Genomic DNA, 21,024 nt, shown 5'->3' on the forward strand with positions numbered 1-21,024 from the left:
ATTAATATCCAGCATTTATTTGACTTTAAAAAAACTTGTTTTTCTTTAATAATTACATTTTTGTTTACTTAGCTTTACTTTAATTAACTTGGTTACCATTCACCAACACCCAGCGGCAAGACCTGCTGAATTAGAAGGAAAACATGGCGACACCCCTGTTCCTTACTAGTGTTGCATAATGCATCTTGTAATCCAGTGCGCCTCATGCAGGGAAATAGTCCAGAAAATAGACGTTTACTGATAGTGCACCTTATAATACAGTGTGTCTTATATTTTGAAAAATACAGCAACTAATAAAGCTCTCTTTATGATAATGTGTCAGGGTATTTCTGCCACACTCTCTAACCGTTGCCTGAAAGTTTGCTCCAGCTCGCTGTCTGTTCTTTGAAAAGCAGAAAAAGCCTAATAAATCAGCTCAGTTCAGACTGCACTCCCAGCTGTGAGAGCATGTAACATCCATCACAAATCAAACCCAGATTAACACCTTTCACTCTGGAGGAAGAGGAACACTCATGAATTCTAAACAGCCTGAAAAATCCCACTCAGATCAGAACATTCAGAGACTGGAGAAAAGAAGAAACAGGCTTTATGAGATTAAAACAAAAGGACTGTTGTCTCTGTTTAACAATGAAACAGCAGTTCTGTGAGAAAACTGTGTGTTTGTGATGATCACCAGAGAGGATCTGTATTCATTAAACACTTTCACATCCATGTTTCACTCCTTATATCACTGCATTTACATATACGGTGTTTAGCTGATCCAGAGCTAGTATGTAGAGACTAGAATTAGAAAGATAGACCAAGATTTAATAATGTTAACAGGAGGGAGAAATACAGTACAGGCCAAAAGTTTGGACACACCTTCTCTTTTTCAATGCGTTTTCTTTATTTTTATGACTATTTATATTGTAGATTCTCACTGAAGCATCAAAACTATGAATGAACACATGTGGAGTTTTATGTACTTAACAAAAAATGAGCTGAACCTCCACAGTCACCGGACCTGAACCCAATCCAGATGGTTTGGGGTGAGCTGGAGCACAGAGTGAAGAAGGCAAAGGGGCAAAAAGTGCTAATAAACACCTCTGGGAACTCCTTCCTCCAATACTGTTGGGAAACCATTTCAGGTGACCACCTCTTAAAGCTTATTGAGAGAATGATGCCAAGAGTGTGCAAAGCAGTAATCAGAGCAAAGGGGGTCTATTTTAAAGAAACTAGAATATAAAGCATGTTTTTTTTAGTTGTTTCACCTTTTTGTTAAGTATATAAAACTCCACATGTGTTCATTCATAGTTTTGATGCTTCAGTGAGAATCTACAATGTAAATAGTCATAAAAATAAAGAAACGCATTGAAAAAGAGAAGGTGTGTCCAAACTTTTGACCTGTGCTGTATGTTAGTTTAGGAACTCCAGCACCTCTGTGTAAGACAGAGAGGAGTCAGGATTCTCTGCAAAAAACACTTTAGCAAGTAAAATTATCTCATTTTAAGGAAATAAATCTAGCTTTTTTTGTCTGATAAGAATTCTGAGTACCAAATAGTTTTAAAAAATATATATAAAAATATACACAAAAGGTCTGTCCTTCCTAGTCTCTTCCACTGTGTTATAAGATCACTGACAGTTGGCTGTGGAATATGTAGTAGTGAACAAAGTTCACTGAGCTCCTTAGAGAGACCCATTCTTTTACTAATGTAGCAATGTACAGGTGCTGGACAATGAAACTGAAACACCTGGTTTTAGACCCCAATAATTGATTGTGGTGACGGACAGTTCTTGTGGAAACGGGAGAGTTGAGGTGCACATTGAATTCTGCCGTGATTTGATCAGCCGTGGTTTTATGTTTTTTTGGATACAATCCGGGTTAGCATCCGAACATCCTTTTCAGACAGCTTCCTCTTACAGCGTCCACAGTTAATCCTGTTGGATGTGGTTGGTCCTTCTTGGTGGTATGCTGACATTACCCTGGATACCGTGGCTCTTGATGCATCACAAAGACTTGCTGTCTTAGTCACAGATGCGCCAGCAAGATGTGCACCAACAATTTGTTTGCTAATTGAACCTTCACACTCTGCTCTTACTGGTGCAATGTGCAGTTAATGAAGATTGGCCACCAGGCTGCTCCAATTTAGCCATGAAACCTCCCACACTAAAATGACAGGAGTTTCAGTTTCATTGTCCAACTCCTGTAGTGTGTATATATAATTAAAAGGTGAGTTGAACCAGGAACCGGAGCTGTCCTCCCCTTCACTACATTAACAACCTCCCACCTCACTCTTTCTCGCTGAGCTGAAGATCACAGGTCATTTCAATTCCTCCACTTTATTTCACTGCCAGGAATAAAATAAAAAGTGGCGCTAGGCCAGTTTCCAAATCAATAGTACCCTCACTGGCCAGCTCGATCTCTCTCTCTGTCTCCTGCAGTGTGTGTAATCGGCTCCTGAGGCTGATGATCGGTAGCGGAGGATCTTTAACAAACTCTGCTTCCTGCTAATAAGCAGCTTCAGAGGACGCGCTCTCCCTGAGCAGAGACTGGACGTGGGTTTCAGAGGCGGAGCTAACGACTAAACGAGCATCTCTCGCTGCAGTTTTCAGATTTTCCAATTCACGGAAAAAACACACAAGGGCGCACTTTATACCGGAACGTCTCTCCGTAACGAGCAGGCAGGAAATTACTGTCAGAATGACTTTCAGAGCTTTCAAACTCATCTCCAGCTGCTGTCTAAACAGACAATAAGTGCGACAGTCCTAGAGCATCGATTTACTGCTATGGTTCTGTCCTACTTCACCCCTTGCCCTACAACTTTGCCCTGAACCTCTGTTTTCCATGCTCACACCACATCACGATAGCCAGTTAGCATAACAAGCTAACACACTTGCGTGACAGTAGCTCAGCTTTGTGGAGTCAAAAACTCTACTCTCTTCTCTGTCCTGCCTGGAGAGAAATGAGAACTGCACTTTATCTGAAGAGCTCCTGCTGCTGTTCCTCACTGTATGAGTGTTTTTATCCCAGCAAAATAGAAAAACAACAGCAAACAGCATTTTTTACTCAGAAAATAGATAAATGTAATTACTTAATCAATCCACAGCTCGTAAAAAAGTTCCTCTAGCCCAGAATCAGTTCCTGAGTACAGAATTATTTATTGAACACAAGTAAAAAATATCTTCATAAAACTCTGTATACGAGGTACAAAAACTTTAAGAGCAGTAACTATAGCCTTATAGTTTAAATATATTAATACTGTAGCTTGAAGGATAATTTTATTGCACACTGAACTGAATTTTGAACTTGAGAAAAAAGGGAATTGTGGCTGATTTTAATAGAATTTTTCTTTTTAAAGAATTGAGTATTTTAGGATCATTAACAGTGTTTATGTAACTATTTAACATAAAACAATTCTCCTTTATTTAAACATTACTTTATCTTAGTTCATAATAAGCATTAAGAATTGCTTACTAAATTCCCTGTCCCACATTAAACGGTGTGATAGCAGTTACAGATGCGGCTGCATTTAAGGTGGAATGGAAAATTTTGAGCAGAGCTAGTAGCTGCTATTGTTGTCCCAATTTTTATGAGCAGGACTTCAACCACTTTCTCTTATAACTCTGCTTAAAGGAAAACAATGACACTCAAAAACATGGGGTAAGGGTACATATAAGAAATGGAACAGGGCCCAAATGGTGTGGATCCGAAGCATTTAGCTTTGGCATTTAGAGCATTATCTACGCAGCAGGTAAAAACACCTACTTGGCTTCGATGTCGGCCTTCTCTCGGACGGCCTGGGCAATTTGCTCCAGCTCAAAGTACTTCTTCTTGGACTTGGCCAGGTCCTTCACCGAGTCCTGCAGTTCGGCCTGGATCCGGCCCAGCTGCTCGATGCACTGCACACACCGGCCACAAGGAGGAAACGTCACAGAGATGGAGAAGAGAGGGTAATTAGATATGCGTCAGAGATAAGAAAAAAAAAAAAAAAATTTTACGTAAACATTGCAATGACTTTAAGCCTAATCTCAAACACCTGCACTGCGCAGTAGGGTGTTTACTTGCATTTAATATATCGAAATCCACTGATCAAGCTTTATATTATAACTACCTTGTTTTTCTACATTAATTGTCCATTTTTCATTTCCACTGATCATATAGGACACTTGTAGTTCTATACAAACAGTGTGAAGCAGAGGTCGTACCTTTTTGAGCTGCTGCTCTTTGTAAAGCCGTACGGTCTTGGCGGGGTCGGAGATCTCGTTCTTGTAGTTTTCACTGACGAACAGCCGTGACTGCGTCACCTGCACTGTGCCCTCCAGATACGCCCTCCACACACCATACACATTCCTGCAACATACACACACACGAGATTTACCCACAACCTGCCCACAACTCCAGCTTTAAACATTTTTTATTTCTAATTCTCCCCATTTTCTCCCAATTTTAGCTAGGCCAAATGTCCCACCCATTTAGTTGCAAGCTGTATATCCCCCATCACTGGTGATGCCTTAACACCAGGAGGGTAAAGACTAGCACACGCCTCCTCCGATACATGTGAAGTCAGACTCCGCCTCTTTTTGAGCTGCTGCTGATGCAGCATTACTGAACACCATCACAGCGAACTCTGAGGAAAGCGCAGCAACTCGGTTCCGATACATCAGCTCACAGACGCAGCCTTGTGCTGATCCACATCACCCTAGGAGCGATGAGGGGAAAGAGCACCATCTACCCAGGGTATATAGAGGGTTATGGGTTAGAGTATGGGAAAGTTCGCCTATGGCCACAATTTAAAAGTGACAGTAGTAAATGTTTGTAGAGGACAACTGGCATTAATATTTTCAGACTATTGTTTTTTTATATATACTATTTAGGTTTTGTAATATACTATACAGCTTTGGACAAAAATTAAGAGACCACTTAAACATTATGACTTTCTTTAGTTTTAACAAATTGAAAACCTCTGGAATATAATCAAGAGGAAGATGGATGATCACAAGCCACCAAACCACCAAACTGAACTGCTTGAATTTTTGAACCAGGAGTAAAGCAGCATAAAGTTATCCAAAAGCAGTGTGTAAGACTGGTGGAGGAGAACATGCCAAGGTGCATGAAAACTTTCCAATCTTATTATTCTGTATTATTATTTATTTAACAATACTTTAAACAAACACATATCATTAAACAGACAAAAATAAAATCTCAGAAATGGCAGCTTTACAGGAGGAGGGAAGTATTTATTGAAGTCCATTACTTATCAAATTTTGACAAAATTAACGAATCCCATATCCACACAATGGAAAAGAATTAAAAGTAGGATAAAGTTACCGATAGTCGGTCCGCTGGTCGTCCGGTTTGATTCCAGGCCAGTCCCTCTTCAGATACTGATTGGCCAGTTTCTGCAGAGCCTGAGTGAGAAACACAGAGACACAGAAACACAGAGACAGGGTTAACTGTGCTGTTTAATCATCCATTCATCCTCCCAGCACCAGCTATCTGTTCTTCTGTTCACACACACCAAACACACTGGAGCTGCAGGGCTGTGTGTGTGTTCTCATGACCCCCTCGTTAAACCCCCATTTATCACCAATCACAGATCAATCTCAGCACTCATATCAACAGACAGAGGCTCTCGCTCACACACACACACAGAGCACAACAGCACATTATATAATCTGCAGCATATGAGTGTGTGATTGTGAGATTTTGATATATCACAGCAAAAGTGACAGATGCAAAAAACATTACATATTATTTACAGTGACCCTGCATGCATAAATGGATATACCTAAAAATACAGTCAATATTGAGCTTTAAATAATGATTCATTTGATTTTAACTGTGTGAGTAAAGCATTTACTCATCTCCCATTGCACTTCTGGCCCCAGCAATTTGTGTAATGCAGTATTGTGCAATAGCGAATTAATGATTAGTCGACAATAAAATTAGTAGTCGACAAATTTGACAAATATTGACTTATCGTTTCAGCCCTAGTCTATATATCAGTCAGTTAATCCAAAAATAGTTAAAATAAAATACAGTTTATAATAAAAACTAATAAATTAAAAACTGAAAAAGCCATTTGAAAAAAATAGTCTATTGGAAAAAAAGCTAAAAAAACACATATTGTTTTAAAAGAGGGGGTGATTTTTAACAAACAGTTAACAGCTTTCAAGTTGTTAAGTAAGTGAGAGAGAGAGAAAGAAAGAGAGAGAGAGAGAAAGAGAGAGAGAGAGAGAGAGAGAGAAAGACAGACAGAGAGAGAAAGAGAAACAGAGGCCTTGTATTTGCTGCTGCTGCTGGTTAAACACACTGAGGCGTCATTTCCACCTGTCAGATTCCCAGCACTGAAACAACAGACCAGTCAGAGTCTGAACTCACACTGATACAGTCTGCCAGTAAACATGCAGCATGTCTCAACTCTACTCTACTCTACAGTACACTGATTCTGTTATAAATAAACATACAGCACCAGACAAAAATGTGGAAACTCCTTCTAATTAAATGTTTTTCTCTGTTTCCTACATTGTAGGAACACATAATGAATCATGTAGTAACTTAAAATTACTGTTAAACAAACTAAAATACTCTTGAGGATTCTTTCAAAGTTCTTGAAATGTTTTGGATTGACTGACCTTCATTTCTTGAAGTCATGTTTTTCTGTATTTAGTTGAGTTGCCATAATTAAGCAATAATACATGAGAGCGATTATTGGAAGATTTTGTGTTATAGAGGAGGAGCAAATGCGATCTGTTTGGTTAGAAACACTTTGCAAGGTAAAATACAGTAGTTCCATTGCTGCTCTGCTTGTAGCTGCTCTGTTTGGTTTGTAAGCGCTGCATCGTTGCTAAGTTACCTGTATGTGGCGGAGTAATACACAGAGAGCTTTGGTTACAGTGCATTACCATCTGATAATGGTACTCACAGAGCGCCTCTCAGCCAATCACACTGCAGGGTCGGTATACCACTAATTGTGGTATAATATGGATTAGAACATTACTCAAATATTCACTCTTCACTGTATACCTGTAACTCTACCTCTTCACTACTTTACTTTAACTGATGCTCTCAAACACTTTATTAAGAGACAAGAAATTTAAGTAATTAACTCTTGATGAGTTCAGCACAGCTGTTAACTGAAAGCCTGAATTCCAGGTGACTGTAACTCCTAAAACTGATTGAGAAAATGTATTGATAATGTGGATTTGGAATGATTCTTAATATTTGTATAATTGTAATGAGTAACAATGCAGCAGCAGAGTACAAATACAATATATTAGTACTTAAGTACAGTAGTGTAGTAGCTCTATTTTCTTTTCTGTACATCTCTGCTAATACAATGCAGTGGTTTAACACTAATACATTTATTTTTTATATTTCAATAACCAGACAAGTCCCAGACATCTGCTAACCTAGCCAGTCTGCTTTACTCTGGAGCTTTATTAGGTGTGCTGTAGTCTCCTCCAGGCTGTGTGGAGGTGTGTGTCTGGTCTGAGGCCCCCGCTGGCCGGCCCACGTAATTACACCTGCCGGAGAAACTCCGCAGCGCCTCGACTCAGTTAACACCTGGTGGGGGCGTTGCCAGGCAACCAGAGCAGACTTCCTGTGTGGTCCAGATAAAGCGAACCATGCCTCAAGATCCTCAAGAGACAGGAAGACACCAATACACACACAAACACACACACACACACACAGCGGGGAAATCACGAAGGTCTGGAGTCAAGTTTGTTTACCTGACACTTTAGATGCTGCTTGTAAGTCAAAACCAGGCCTTAGTGATGTAAACAAGTTTACAACTAAATGAGCTGCTTCATTAAACTCAACAGGACTGTAGTCCTGTATCTGTTTCTGGTTCTGTCCCTGCAAACTTTATTATTACTGTATTTTTGCACTATAAACTGCACTTAAAATCCTAAAATGTTCCCAAAAATCGTCAGTGCGATTTATAATCTGATGCATCTTGATGAATTCTACCAATCGGGAATTAAGGAGCAGTAAAGCCACAAAAGCTACGTAGGATCAACCACTAGCTAATATCGCTCTGGCTTATCGCAACACTCAGGGTTCCCACGGTTAGACGCTAATGCTAATGCTGCTGCACCCAGCCTTAGTGGAAATCTGGAAATCTAAGCTTAGAACCAGAAATATCCATCCAACAGCATTCTGTGAGCACTACTGAAGGCCTAGAGGATAATCAACAAAAACTGTGCAGTAATACATTCAGATTTCCTGTCTCATGTCAACAGTCAGACGTTCACTGCTATCTTGGCAGTGAATTGTCAACACAGGTGCTTGTTACACACACATGAACACGCAGCAGTGCACAAACCCATAGTGTGCTCCTGTTGGCAGATATTCAACTTTTACATCAACAATAAACAAAATAAGTGAGTGTGAACAAGCGGGTCAGTTTCCTCTGCTGAGAAGCATTGGACACGTCCAGGTAGTTGCATTGTTAAAATAGCAATCTGCCAAAGTCAGAGCACACCTGACTCTTAAAAGGAATATCAAGTGACACACTGATTGGTTTAATTCACGTTATGCCCAAAACCTAATCATATCCATGATTAAGTAAGAGAATTAGTACATGCCTTTTGCATGTTTCGAACTGCACAAGGTGTACTTTTCCCATCTTTACGATAGCAAAGACACACTGACATGCCCTAAATCATGCTGCATGGTGCACAAACGACGGCTTGCTAAAATAGGGAGCAGCTGTAGGTAGGAGTGTGTAATAGAGTGGAGGACAGTGAGTGATGATTAAACACAGTGTTTAAAAACTCCAGCAGCACTGCTGCTGTATATGATTCACTCACTCGTACCACCAGCACAACACACACTAACACCTCATACACCACCACCATGCCAGTGAAGTCACTGCAGTGCAGTATATTGGCAGATTGGCAGATTCAGAGATGAGACACTCCCCCTTGTTCAGTCTAACCTCAGCAGAACACCTGCTGTTTCAAGGTCATCCTGGTGTGTCGGATGTTCTTCCTCTATAAAAGCACACACACACACACACACACAGCGACCTTTACACACTCCTCTCTGCAGCTGTTTGCTCCATATAATCAGGGCTTTCCCTCTGAGCTCCTTCCCTTTGATGGGTCGCTTCCTCTGGCCTCAGGTGACCCTACGTCCTGCTCTTCACTCCAGCTGACCTCCAGACGGAACACACACACACACACACACACACACAGACCAAACATGTGGTCCGCTCTCCTCCCACCCGTGTGTGTGTGTGTGTGTGTGTGTGTGTGTGTATAAACTGTGTACACTTTAGCAGATGGCAGGTAGAGAAGTCTGAGTAAATGTGGGTTAATACTAGAGAAAACCCAGAGCAGTAGAGCAGTAGAGTATATACACTACCGTTCAAAAGTTTGGGGTCACATTGAAACGTCCTTATTTTTGAAGGAAAAGCACTGTACTTTTCAATGAAGATAACTTTAAACTAGTCCTAACTTTAAACAAATACACTCTGTTCATTGCTAATGTGGTAAATGACTATTCTAGCTGCAAATGTCTGGTTTTGGTGCAATATCTACATAGGTGTATAGAGGCCCATTTCCAGCAACTATCACTCCAGTGTTCTAATGGTACAATGTGTTTGCTCATTGGCTCAGAAGGCTAATTGATGATTAGAAAACCCTTGTGCAATCATGTTCACACACCTGAAAACAGTCTAGCTCATTACAGAAGCTACAAAACTGACCTTCCTTTGAGCAGATTGAGTTTCTGGAGCATCACATTTGTGGGGTCAATTATGCTCAAAATGGCCAGAAAAAGAGAACTTTCATCTGAAACTCGACAGTCTATTCTTGTTCTTAGAAATGAAAGCTATTCCATGCGAGAAATTGCTAAGAAATTGAAGATTTCCTACAACGGTGTGTACTACTCCCTTCAGAGGACAGCACAAACAGGCTCTAACCAGAGTAGAAAAAGAAGTGGGAGGCCGCGTTGCACAACTAAGCAAGAAGATAAGTACATTAGAGTCTCTAGTTTGAGAAACAGACGCCTCACAGGTCCCCAACTGGCATCTTCATTAAATAGTACCCGCAAAACACCAGTGTCAACATCTACAGTGAAGAGGCGGCTGCGGGATTTTGGGCTTCAGGGCAGAGTGGCAAAGAAAAAGCCATATCTGAGACTGGCTAATAAAAGAAAAAGATTAAGATGGACAAAAGAACACAGACATTGGACAGAGGAAGACTGGAAAAAAGTGTTGTGGACGGATGAATCCAAGTTTGAGGTGTTTGGATCACAAAGAAGAACGTTTGTGAGACGCAGAACAAATGAAAAGATGCTGGAAGAATGCCTGACGCCATCTGTTAAGCATGGTGGAGGTAATGTGATGGTCTGGGGTTGCTTTGGTGCTGGTAAGGTGGGAGATTTGTACAGGGTAAAAGGGATTCTGAATAAGGAAGGCTATCACTCCATTTTGCAACGCCATGCCATACCCAGTGGACAGTGCCTGATCGGAGCCAATTTCGTCCTACAACAGGACAATGACCCTAAACACACCTCCAAATTGTGCAAGAACTATTTACAGCAGAAGCAGGCAGCTGGTATTCTATTGGTAATGGAGTGGCCAGCGCAGTCACCAGATCTGAACCCCATTGAGCTGTTGTGGGAGCAGCTTGACCGTATGGTACGCCAGAAGTGCCCATCCAGCCAATCCAACTTGTGGGAGCTGCTTCTAGAAGCGTGGGGTGCAATTTCTCCAGCTTACCTCAACAAATTAACAGCTAGAATGCCAAAGGTGTGCAATGCTGTAATTGCTGCAAATGGAGGATTATTTGAGGAAAGCAAAGTTTGATGTAAAAACAATGTTATTTCAAATACAAATCATTATTTCTAACCTTGTCAATGTCTTGACTCTATTTTCTATTCATTTCACAACGTATGGTGGTGAATAAGTGTGACTTTTCATGGAAAACACAAAATTGTTTGAGTGACCCCAAACTTTTGAACGGTAGTGTATATATATATATATATATATATATATATATATATATATATATATATATATATATATATATATATATATATACACACTGGTATTTATAGATGGGATTACTGCTCTAATCTGTTTCAGTTCTGCGCTGGATAAGACCGGTTGTTTTTGCTTTTTTTGGCATACAGATATTTTTGTGATTATCAGCCAAACTTTAATATCAGACAAAAGCTCTATCCAGATGGGATTAGTTTCTCAGGGGGACGTCTGTGAAAAATATTTCACACTTCTACTCAGTGATAAAACTCTTGCATCTGGACTGCAATTGAAAAAACAGGAGGACCAGTGAGTTTTTTGGCTTTCTTAGTCACATGACATTGCGTTCAGTAGCTCCTCCATTTCCACTTGATATTGTGTGGATCCCTGTGGAAACGCGTGACCAAAGTGTAATTACGGTGCACGGCAGTGGACAAATAGCTATTTTATTAAATGTGAGGTGATGAAACTCGTCCGGACGGGACTAAAATTACAGGAGGACCACAGAGTTCAGAGAAAAACAGTAGATAATTCAGCCTGTAATTTTCTCAGAGGACATCTTAGTAAAAAAATATGAACATGGTCATTCTGGACGGGATTAAAATCACAGAGGACCCCCATAAAAGAGAAAATTACCCCAGGACCCCCTGAGAAACTAATCTCATCTAGATAGGGTTAAAGATAACTAGAGTGAATATAAAAACAACTCTTTTTAAATCATAATTTTATTTATTAAAGGGGAAAACTATTAAAAAAATATATAGTCCTGTGTAAAAAAGTGTTTTCCCCCTAAATCTAATAACTTGGTTGTGTCTCTTGTCTCTCTCTCCAGTCAGTCAATCTCTATACATCTGTTTTAGAAACATTGAACAGTTTTATGAAAAAATATGGATGGCCAAAAATTATTAAAACATTGTTTTTTGTATAAACTTGGGACAACATTTTTCCTAAATTCCAAATACAAATATTGCTATTTAGAGCATTTATTTGCAGAAAATGAGAAATGGCTGAAATAACAAAAAGATGCAGAGCTTTCAGACCTAAAATAATGTAAAGAAAACAAGTTGATATTCATAAAGTTTTAAGAGTTTGGTGGAATAATGCTGTTTTTATGCATCTTGGCATCATGTTCTCCTCCACCAGTCTTACACACTGCTTTTGAATAACTCCTGGTGCAAAAATTCAAGCAGTTCAGTTTGGTTTGATGGCTTGTGATCATCCACCTTCCTCTTGATTATATTCCAGAGGCAAAATCAAAGAAAAAAGTGGTCTAATTTTTTTTCTAGAGGTGTATTTTCACAACTACTATATTAACAAAAAGCAGGTTATTCACCACTTGTTATTTTGTCATTTTCAGCTAAATAATATTCATTATATCACTATAAAAAGCTTTTACACAAACACTTAAACATGCTTTAGCACAGTGTGTGCTCAGAAACAGCGCTGCGGTTGGGTAAGGGTGTGGTAATGCAACGACAGATGCAACAGGAAACTGCTCTTCAACATGCTTTACTGTAGAAACACTGCAGGCACAGCCAGTTCCTGTTGTTGTGGGGCGAGGGGAGGGCAAGGTCCGGCTCAGACCGAGCAGGATATCCGCGCCAGACGGGCCAAAGTGAGAGAATGTAGACGAGAAGGACGAAAACGGAATCGAATAAGAGAGAGGAAGGGTCCACACCTAACCATGAGAAACTATTGCTCATATTTATTGAGCTAGACATTCAGAAGTAGTGAGTAATGCACGTGTAACAATGCAACATCAGCCAGACAATGCAACATCAGACGTCTCAGCCTGTAGAGAGTTGTAGATGTTCCTAATGGAGTCCTGTGATAATCCATCAGATCCATTCAGCTCTAATATTCCACACAGTTCCTGCAGATTGTGTGGTAGGGGTGTTGGAAGTGTTGAAAGAGCGTCCAATAGAAACACATCCCACACATTTTCAATCAGGGACAGATCTGTTATACAGGTGGACATGGTATAGCTCTTTGTTTGACAGCACCATGTGGACGAGCATTGTCCTGCTGAAATGTTGCCCTTGAGTTTATTTTGTTTCTAAACTGAAAGCAGAAGTATTTCTGAGTGGAGATAAAATGAGTGATAAAATATTGTGTTTAATGGTACCAGTGTTCTGGAACAAACATTCCTGCTAAGCCTGATAATATATTAATTCTAAAAACAGGTCAGTTTTCATGGGAGTTCAGGCAGAGCTGAAGGCGGGCAGCGACAGCCAGATAGAAGCTAACAGCGCTAGGAACAGCATGGCAGTTCATTCCTGTCTTATTTGCGCACATAACACATTAGTTATACGCCGGGGTGGATTCTTATTTTCTGGACCTGGACTACCCACCTCTGTGTGTAACTATAGGTTTAAATAGGATCTCCGGTGGACTTTACGTTTTTACAGAGACTCTAAGACAAGGTGGCTGAACTGCACTTGGCAGGGTATTATTACACATGTTGTAAAGCAACATATAACACTGTAAAGACTGTTATTAGTGTAAAAATTGTTCGTCTCGCTGCCTCGCAGTGCTGTTAGCCAATCAAAGCTGATATGTTTGCATGTATGAATATTCATGAGTAAGAGCCAAAATCCTATTGTTTCTCCCTCCACTTCTCCACTGGATTGAAGCAGGGTTATACTGAAACATACTATTCATACTAGAGACCACAATTAGACATTTTAAATATCAATGGAAAGAGTTCTTTAATAAATCATCTTATTTTTATCTGAGCGTGTCAGAGTCCTGTCCAGCCATGACAATGTGTCCAAACTTTTGACTGGTACTGTATCTGGAAATCTGTATCTGATGTTAAACACAGTGAACACAGGCATTTTTCACATGTCCTGTGGCTTTATGTATTTTAATAATAAAAACAGTGTTTTCATTCTTTGGTACATTTGCTTCAACTCTGGAACTATTTGTACTGTTTAAAAGTGAAGCATCTGCACAGAACCAGCACAACTCCACAGGAAGAGCGAAATCAGCCATGCAGGAATTCCAAATCTCACAGAATTCAATAATATTTGTACTCATTCTGATTTATACCAAAGCAGGCTGGGTAAAGCTGTGTTCCTGCATTCGTTTTGGAATGGATATTACCATTAAATCACATTTAACCCAGCCCTGAAACATTTTAAAATGACTGGAATGCAAAAGTTATTTCTTAAATAGTCCAACTCAAATTGCATGACATCTAGTCTTGTACATGGACTATAACTATTGTCTTTAGCAACAAATCCAGGTTCTGTTTGGCACCCAACAATGGTCAGGTTTGAGTGTGAAGGCCTTGTGGTGAGAATTTCAATGCTGCCTCATTTACTGCTGGTGTAATAGATGAACTGAGAAGCATCACATACGACAGTCGGTCACTCCTAGTAGCGATTTGAGGGACACTAACAGCTCAGTGATACAGTGTGTGCACAACATCATGCATACAGCCGAATGTGTTACTTTTCAGCATTTTTCAGCAGGATATTGCTCACCCACACACTGCAAAGCTTTCTCTGGAAAGTCTAGTGCTGTAGTTAGCGGTTAATGCTAATGCTGCTGCACCCAGCCTTAGTGTTGGAGAAACTTAACTGAAAACTCCCCCTTATAACGCTGTACTTCAGCAGAGTGGCTTTACTGCTCCTTAATACCTGACTGGTAGAATTCATACATAAGGAGCACCGGATTATAAGTGTATAAAAATAAGAGACCACTTAAAAATGATGAGTTTCTTTGATTTTACCAAATTGAAAACCTCTGGAATATAATCAAGAGGAAGATGGATGATCACAAGCCATCAAACCAAACTGAACTGCTTGAATTTTTACACCAGGAGTAAAGCAGCATAAAGTTATCCAGAAGCAGTGTGTAAGACTGGTGGAGGAGAACATGATGCCAAGATGCATGAAAACTGTGACTAAAAAACAGGATTATTCCACCAAATATTGATTTCTTATTACTTTTTCTTTGCATTATTTGAGGTCTGAAAGCTCTGCATCTTTTTTATTTGTTAGTTCAGCCATTTCTCATTTTCTGCAAATAAATGCTCTAAATGACAATATTTTTATTTGGAATTTGGGAGAAATGTTGTCTGTAGTTTATAGAATAAAACAACAATGTTCATTTTACTCAAACATAAACCTATAAATAGCAAAACCAGAGAAACTGATTCAGAAACTGAAGTGGTCTCTTCATTTTTTCCAGAGCTGTATATCATCCTTACATTCACACATACAAAGCTTAATTATGTTTTAACTATAAACTCACAGGTGTATCAAAATATAATATGTTTAAAACTCAAAAAATGGTAGCGTTTAGTGTAGTGTAAGAATTTTGGGGGATTTGTGAATTTGATTTTAAGCTGAACTAATGCTGTAACTTTCACATTGTTTGGTTCAGAAAGGTCTTATCTCCGATTGTAAATGTGTGTGTGTGTGTGTGTGTGTGTGTGTGGTAAGACAGTGTGAAAATGTGTGTTTTTTACGTTCACACGGCGACAAACAGCCATATCTCTCCTGACAGGATGGAGGGAAATGAAGACATAAAAAGATAATGCAGAAATAAAGCGTCACAATCCTCCTGTAGAGTTGAAGCAGGACTGAGGAATGAAATCGGCTTTATCACCTCAAACACATTCACAGGCAATCCCCTCTGACTGATGTAGTACACTGTAAAATCACATTCTCTCTCTCTCTATCTCTACCTCTCTCTCTCTCTCTCTCTTTTTTGCTCTCTCTCGGTTGGCACATCTCTTCGATTGAGCTCCAACACCACGGCCCTTCAAAACCATTCAGACAGATGGCTGATAATAAGCGCTGTACGAGTGCGTGTGTGTGTGTGTGTGTGTGTGTGTGGCAGTGTGGCAGTATGGCATATTGACTTTGGGCCTGTGATTATGGCGAGTCAGCTGAAGTGAGGCAGGACTGAGAGGCGAGTTGAGGCAGTTGTGCTTATTCAGCATCAGACCAGACCAGATCACAATAATACCATCTCATACCTTCCTATAGAGGCCAATAGACACACAGCCACTTATCATATCCGCCCTATCTTACACACTGTGAAAAGCTTGGTTCCATGTTCATTGCTATCTTAAACCCCACCAACATTCTATTTCCACGCCTTCTGCCTGCATTGTTTAAATAGCAACAGTGCTGCTTCTGAATATACAGTTGTGGTCAAAAGTTTACATACACTTGTAAAAAAACATAATGTTATGGCTGTCTTGAGTTTTCAATAAGTTCTACAACTCTTATTTTTCTGTGATAGAGTGATCGGAACACATACATGTTTGTCACAAAAAACAGTCATAAAATTTGGTTCTTTCATAAATTTATTATGGGTCTGCTGAAAATGTCACCAAATCTGCTGGGTCAAAAATATACATACAGCAACATTAGTATTTGGTTACATGTCCCTTGGCCATTTTCACGGCAACTAGGCGCTTTTGGTAGTCATCCACAAGCTCCTGGCAAGCTTCAGGTCGAATGTTTGACCACTCTTCTTGACAGAATTGGTGCAGTTCAGCTAAATGTGATGGTTTTCTTGCATGAACCCGTTTCTTTAGCACTGTCCACATGTTCTCAATGGGGTTTAAGTCAGGACTTTGGGAAGGCCATTCTAAAACCTTAATTCTAGCCTGGTTTAGCCATTCCTTTACCACTTTTGATGTGTGTTTTGGGTCATTGTCTTGTTGGAACACCCAACTGCGCCCAAGACCCAACCTTCGGGCTGATGGTTTTAAGTTTTCCTGCAGAATTTGGAGGTAATCCTCCTTCTTCATTATCCCATTTACTTTCTGCAAAGAACCAGTTCCACTGGCAGCAAAACATCCCCAGAGCATAATACTACCACCACCATGCTTGACAGTAGGCATGGTGTTCCTGGGATTAAAGGCCTCACCTTTTCTCCTCCAAACATATTGCTGGGTGTTGTGGCCAAACAGCTCCATTTTTGTTTCGTCTGACCAGAGAACTTTCCTCCAGAAGGTTTTATCTTTGTCCATGTGATCAGCAGCAAACTTCAGCCGAGTCTTAAGGTGCCTTTTCTGGAGCAAGGGCTTCTTTCTTGCACGGCAGCCTCTCAGTCCATGGTGATGTCCAAATCCTTGCAGACCTGCTTCTTGGTGATTCTTGGTTGACTCTTGACCATCCTGACCAATCTCCTCTCGGCAGCATGTGATAGCTTGCGTTTTCTTCCTGATCGTGGCAGTGACACAACTGTTCCATGCACTTTATACTTGCGTATAATTGTCTGCACAGTTGCTCTTGGGACCTGTAGCTGCTTTGAAATGGCTCCAAGTGACTTCCCTGACTTGTTCAAGTCAATAATTCGCTTTTTCAGATCCACACTGAGTTCCTTTGACTTTCCCATTGTAGCTGAGTCTAATCACTGGGTCAAATGAGCCCTATTTAAATGGGCTCATGAGAAGTCAACAGCTGTAGTCAATCAGAATCACTTACAAGAAGTGAAGAGGCCATGACATGAAGCTAATTTGATTGACACAACTCGCTACATCACCAAAATTGACAAATTTTGTTGCTGTATGTATATTTTTGACCCAGCAGATTTGGTGACATTTTCAGCAGACCCATAATAAATTTATGAAAGAACCAAATTTTATGACTGTTTTTTGTGACAAACATGTATGTGTTCCGATCACTCTATCACAGAAAAATAAGAGTTGTAGAACTTATTGAAAACTCAAGACAGCCATAACATTATGTTTTTTTACAAGTGTATGTAAACTTTTGACCACAACTGTATCTACACTGATGGGTGTGGTGGTCTGGAAATGTGTTCAGGTGTGTTCAGGTTAATTTCTGGTGTATTGCTATCTTGGCAAAAGAAAACACAGGTGCTCCACTGACTGAATACAACCCAGGCAAATGTCAGAATAGACAAAAGTTGCACAAATCAATAGTGTGTGCCTGTTGGCAGCTATGCAAACTTTTATATCAACCACAAACTGAATAGACTGAGTGAGAACGAGCAGGTCAGGTTTTTTTTCTGCTGAGAAGTGTTGGACACATCCAGGTAGCTGTACCATTTAAATAGCAATCCGCCAGAGTCAGAGTGCATCTTAGCTGGGCAAGGTTTATTTTCTCTGTGGTTCAGTTGTGTAATTTTCTTCCGTTTGTCTTTCAATTTATCTGGCAATCTGTCCCATCCATTTAGCTGCTAGTCAGCTGTATATCCCCCATCACTAGTGATGCAAGGAGGGTAAAGACTAGCACACACCTCCTTCGATACATGTGAAGTCAACCATGGACGAAATTTTGATTTCAGAGGTAGGGAGGACACAAATGGCTTGATGTGTAGAGAGTGTAGAGTGACAGCTGTTGCGGCCAATGACACGTGAGCAAGAAACGGCAGAGCCAGTCGTTGAGCTTGTGGGTTGCTTCCGCTTGAGCGGTTGTTTTCTGCTTGGTCCTAGCGCTTGATCTGTCTCTATTTAATATAGTGTTGCAGTAAAAACTGCAGGGGACCAAAACTGGCTTTTTAAAAAGCCAAATTACGTCCATAAAGTCAGCCACCGCCTCTTATTAAACAGCTGCTAATGCAGCATTACCGAGTAGCATCACAGTGCTAATGCTTGGAGGACAGCACAGCGACTTGGATCTGATACATCAGCTCACAGACGTAGCCTTGTGCTGATCCACATCACCCTAGGAGTGATGAGGGGGGAGGAGTGCCATCTACTGTTACCGCCCAGATAGAGAGCAAGGCCAATTGTGCTCTCTCAGGGCTCTCGCAGCTGATGGCAAGCTGCATGACTCACTAGGACACCCCACACAGCGAACATGGATACCCAGTTCCACCCAGTTCGGGAATTGAACCCAAGAGCCCAGTGCTTAGAAAGCATTTCCTCAAAATATAATCATACTGTCTATCCCTAATAAAGATAAAAGTACTAATACAAAAGTGAACATGGCTTCCACCATGAAGAGTATACACTATATTAAATTAAGTGTGTGTTTATTTTGTGTTGAGTGTGTTCACTAGAGTGTGATTTTGCAGAAAGTGCAGCTGAAGTTTTGCAGGTTCACTCAGATCACTCCTACACAGACTGCCCTTTGTGCCCCCCCTTTCTGAAGGGGTCAGTTTCCAGAACCGGCCCGACCCAAACTCGGCCTCTCGCTGGGGCACAATAGGGGCATTGAGTGGGCACTGAGCAGGCACTGAGCTGGCATTGAGTTCTAACAAAGCTTCCAGAAGGCAGATCCAGCCTCCCCGCCTTTCAGGCAGCAGCAGGCCGGTCCCTGCGCTCATTCAGCTCTTCAGGAACACTCCATCTGAGGGGAAAGGCCAAGAAGACCCATTCATTAAACTGGGCGTGGAGCTTAAAATATCTGTCTGGTTATTTCTGCTGTGATTGGGGGTATCATATTTTAATATTTTTGGAGGAAACCATAGCGAAGCGGTTCAGATACATCAGCTCACAGACGCAGCCTTGTGGTGATCCACATCACCCTAGAAGTGATGAGGTGAAAAGAGTGCCATCTACTGTACCCACCCAGAGAGAGCAAGACCAATTGTGCTCTTTCGGGACTCCGGCAGCTGATGGCAAGCAGCCACAACAGTGCAAAGTTGACGGTTTGCCTAAAATTTGCTAAAATATGGCCTACCGAGTCACTATAACACCACACACAGAGAACATGGGTACTCCACCCAGGTAGGGACTTGAACCCAATACCCCTGTGATTGGGGGTATAATTTATACATAGGTGGAATATAGTGTGTAACACAGTCATACAGTAAACACACATACAGTTCAGTACCAGTCAAACGTTACAATACCATGAAGAATTCTTCAAATTAGCTCCTCTTGCTTAGATTAGACAGTTTTACACATCTCTGCTGGATTTTCTCAGTCAGTTTTATGAGGCAGAGTCACCTGGAATTCAGGCTTTCAGTTAACAGCTGTGCTGAACTCATCAAGAGTTAATTACTTGAATTTCTTGTCTCTTAATGTGTTTGAGAGCATCAGTTAAAGTAAAGTAGTGAAGAGGTAGAGTTACAGGTATACAGTGAATAGTGAATATTTGAGTAATGTTCTAATCCAGATTATGAGAAGCAAGAACTACTCAACTAAATAAAGAAAAAAAAATACATTAAAGAAAAAATGAAGGTCAGTCAATCTGAAACATTTTAACAACAGCCCTAATATCTGAAGACTGAAGTAGGGCTGCAGCTATCAGTTATTTTAGTAATCGAGTACTCTACTGAAAAAATTATGATTAAATGATTAATCGAGTAATCAATTAATAAAACATATTTGCTCAACTAACTTAAACTCCACAGCGCTGTGTTTACTGATTACATAAAGCCTGTATGAAGTCTAGAACTCGTCTCCGTTGTAATAAACTAACCCCACACACATTAGACAGTTTTAATAATAATCAGCGCTCCACAGCTCTGTCGATATGTTATTAAAGTACATTAATGTTAATCTCATTGATTTGTTATAAATTAAATTTACCTGGCCTCTCCGCTCTAAAAACCTCCTCCTCCTCCACCTGCTTCCTGTGCGTGGGTGATGTAACGCTAAGCGCGCTGCTTCACATTAAAAGTCCGTGCTAAATTCTGTGCTCTGCGTTTTAAAATTAATAAAACGATTCCTTGAGGCACAGAAAATTAATCGATCCTTTTTTTTAATCGAGTAACTCGAATTACTCAAGTAATCATTTCACCCCTAGACTGAAGTAATGTTGATGGTCTGACAGAATTGTGCCTGGATTTGGTTATGTTGGACTGGTTTTGGGGATTTTTTTGGGGCCAAAGTGAGAAAACGACAGAATTTTGGCTGCCGATAGTAGAGTTTAGAGAGGATTCTGGCCTAGAATAGCCGGTTTGAGACAGAATTGTTTCAGGTTACCCTCAGGTTCAGACAGAACTGAGTGGTCTACACTGGGGTTCAGCTGCAGAGCTTAAATTGGCTGTTTGTATTTAGTTGAAAGTCTGAGCGTGATTGCAGGTCTGCCTGCTGAACAGGGAGGTTGAGGGGCCTTTGGTGGGTTTTGGCTTGGCCTGGACTGGCCTGCCCCCAAAGCCATTCATC

The 21,024-nt window shown here is 40.6% G+C and overlaps 1 protein-coding gene across 3 annotated transcripts in view; it reads right to left on the reverse strand.

Annotated features, from left to right (window-relative positions):
* The window catches only part of LOC103036410 (F-BAR and double SH3 domains protein 2), a 153,044-nt gene that overhangs the window by 61,218 nt on the left and 70,802 nt on the right, over window positions 1-21,024 (reverse strand). For all 3 annotated transcript variants that reach the window (XM_049483325.1, XM_049483324.1, XM_049483326.1), the window contains exons 4-6: window positions 5,309-5,388; window positions 4,186-4,330; window positions 3,746-3,879 (exon numbers count right to left, since the gene is read on the reverse strand). In XM_049483325.1, the coding sequence (XP_049339282.1) occupies window positions 3,746-3,879; window positions 4,186-4,330; window positions 5,309-5,388 (359 nt within the window). The remainder of the gene's footprint in view (window positions 1-3,745; window positions 3,880-4,185; window positions 4,331-5,308; window positions 5,389-21,024) is intronic.

Source organism: Astyanax mexicanus, chromosome 9 (genome assembly GCF_023375975.1).
Source record: "Astyanax mexicanus isolate ESR-SI-001 chromosome 9, AstMex3_surface, whole genome shotgun sequence".
In the NCBI taxonomy this organism is placed as follows: domain Eukaryota; kingdom Metazoa; phylum Chordata; class Actinopteri; order Characiformes; family Acestrorhamphidae; genus Astyanax; species Astyanax mexicanus.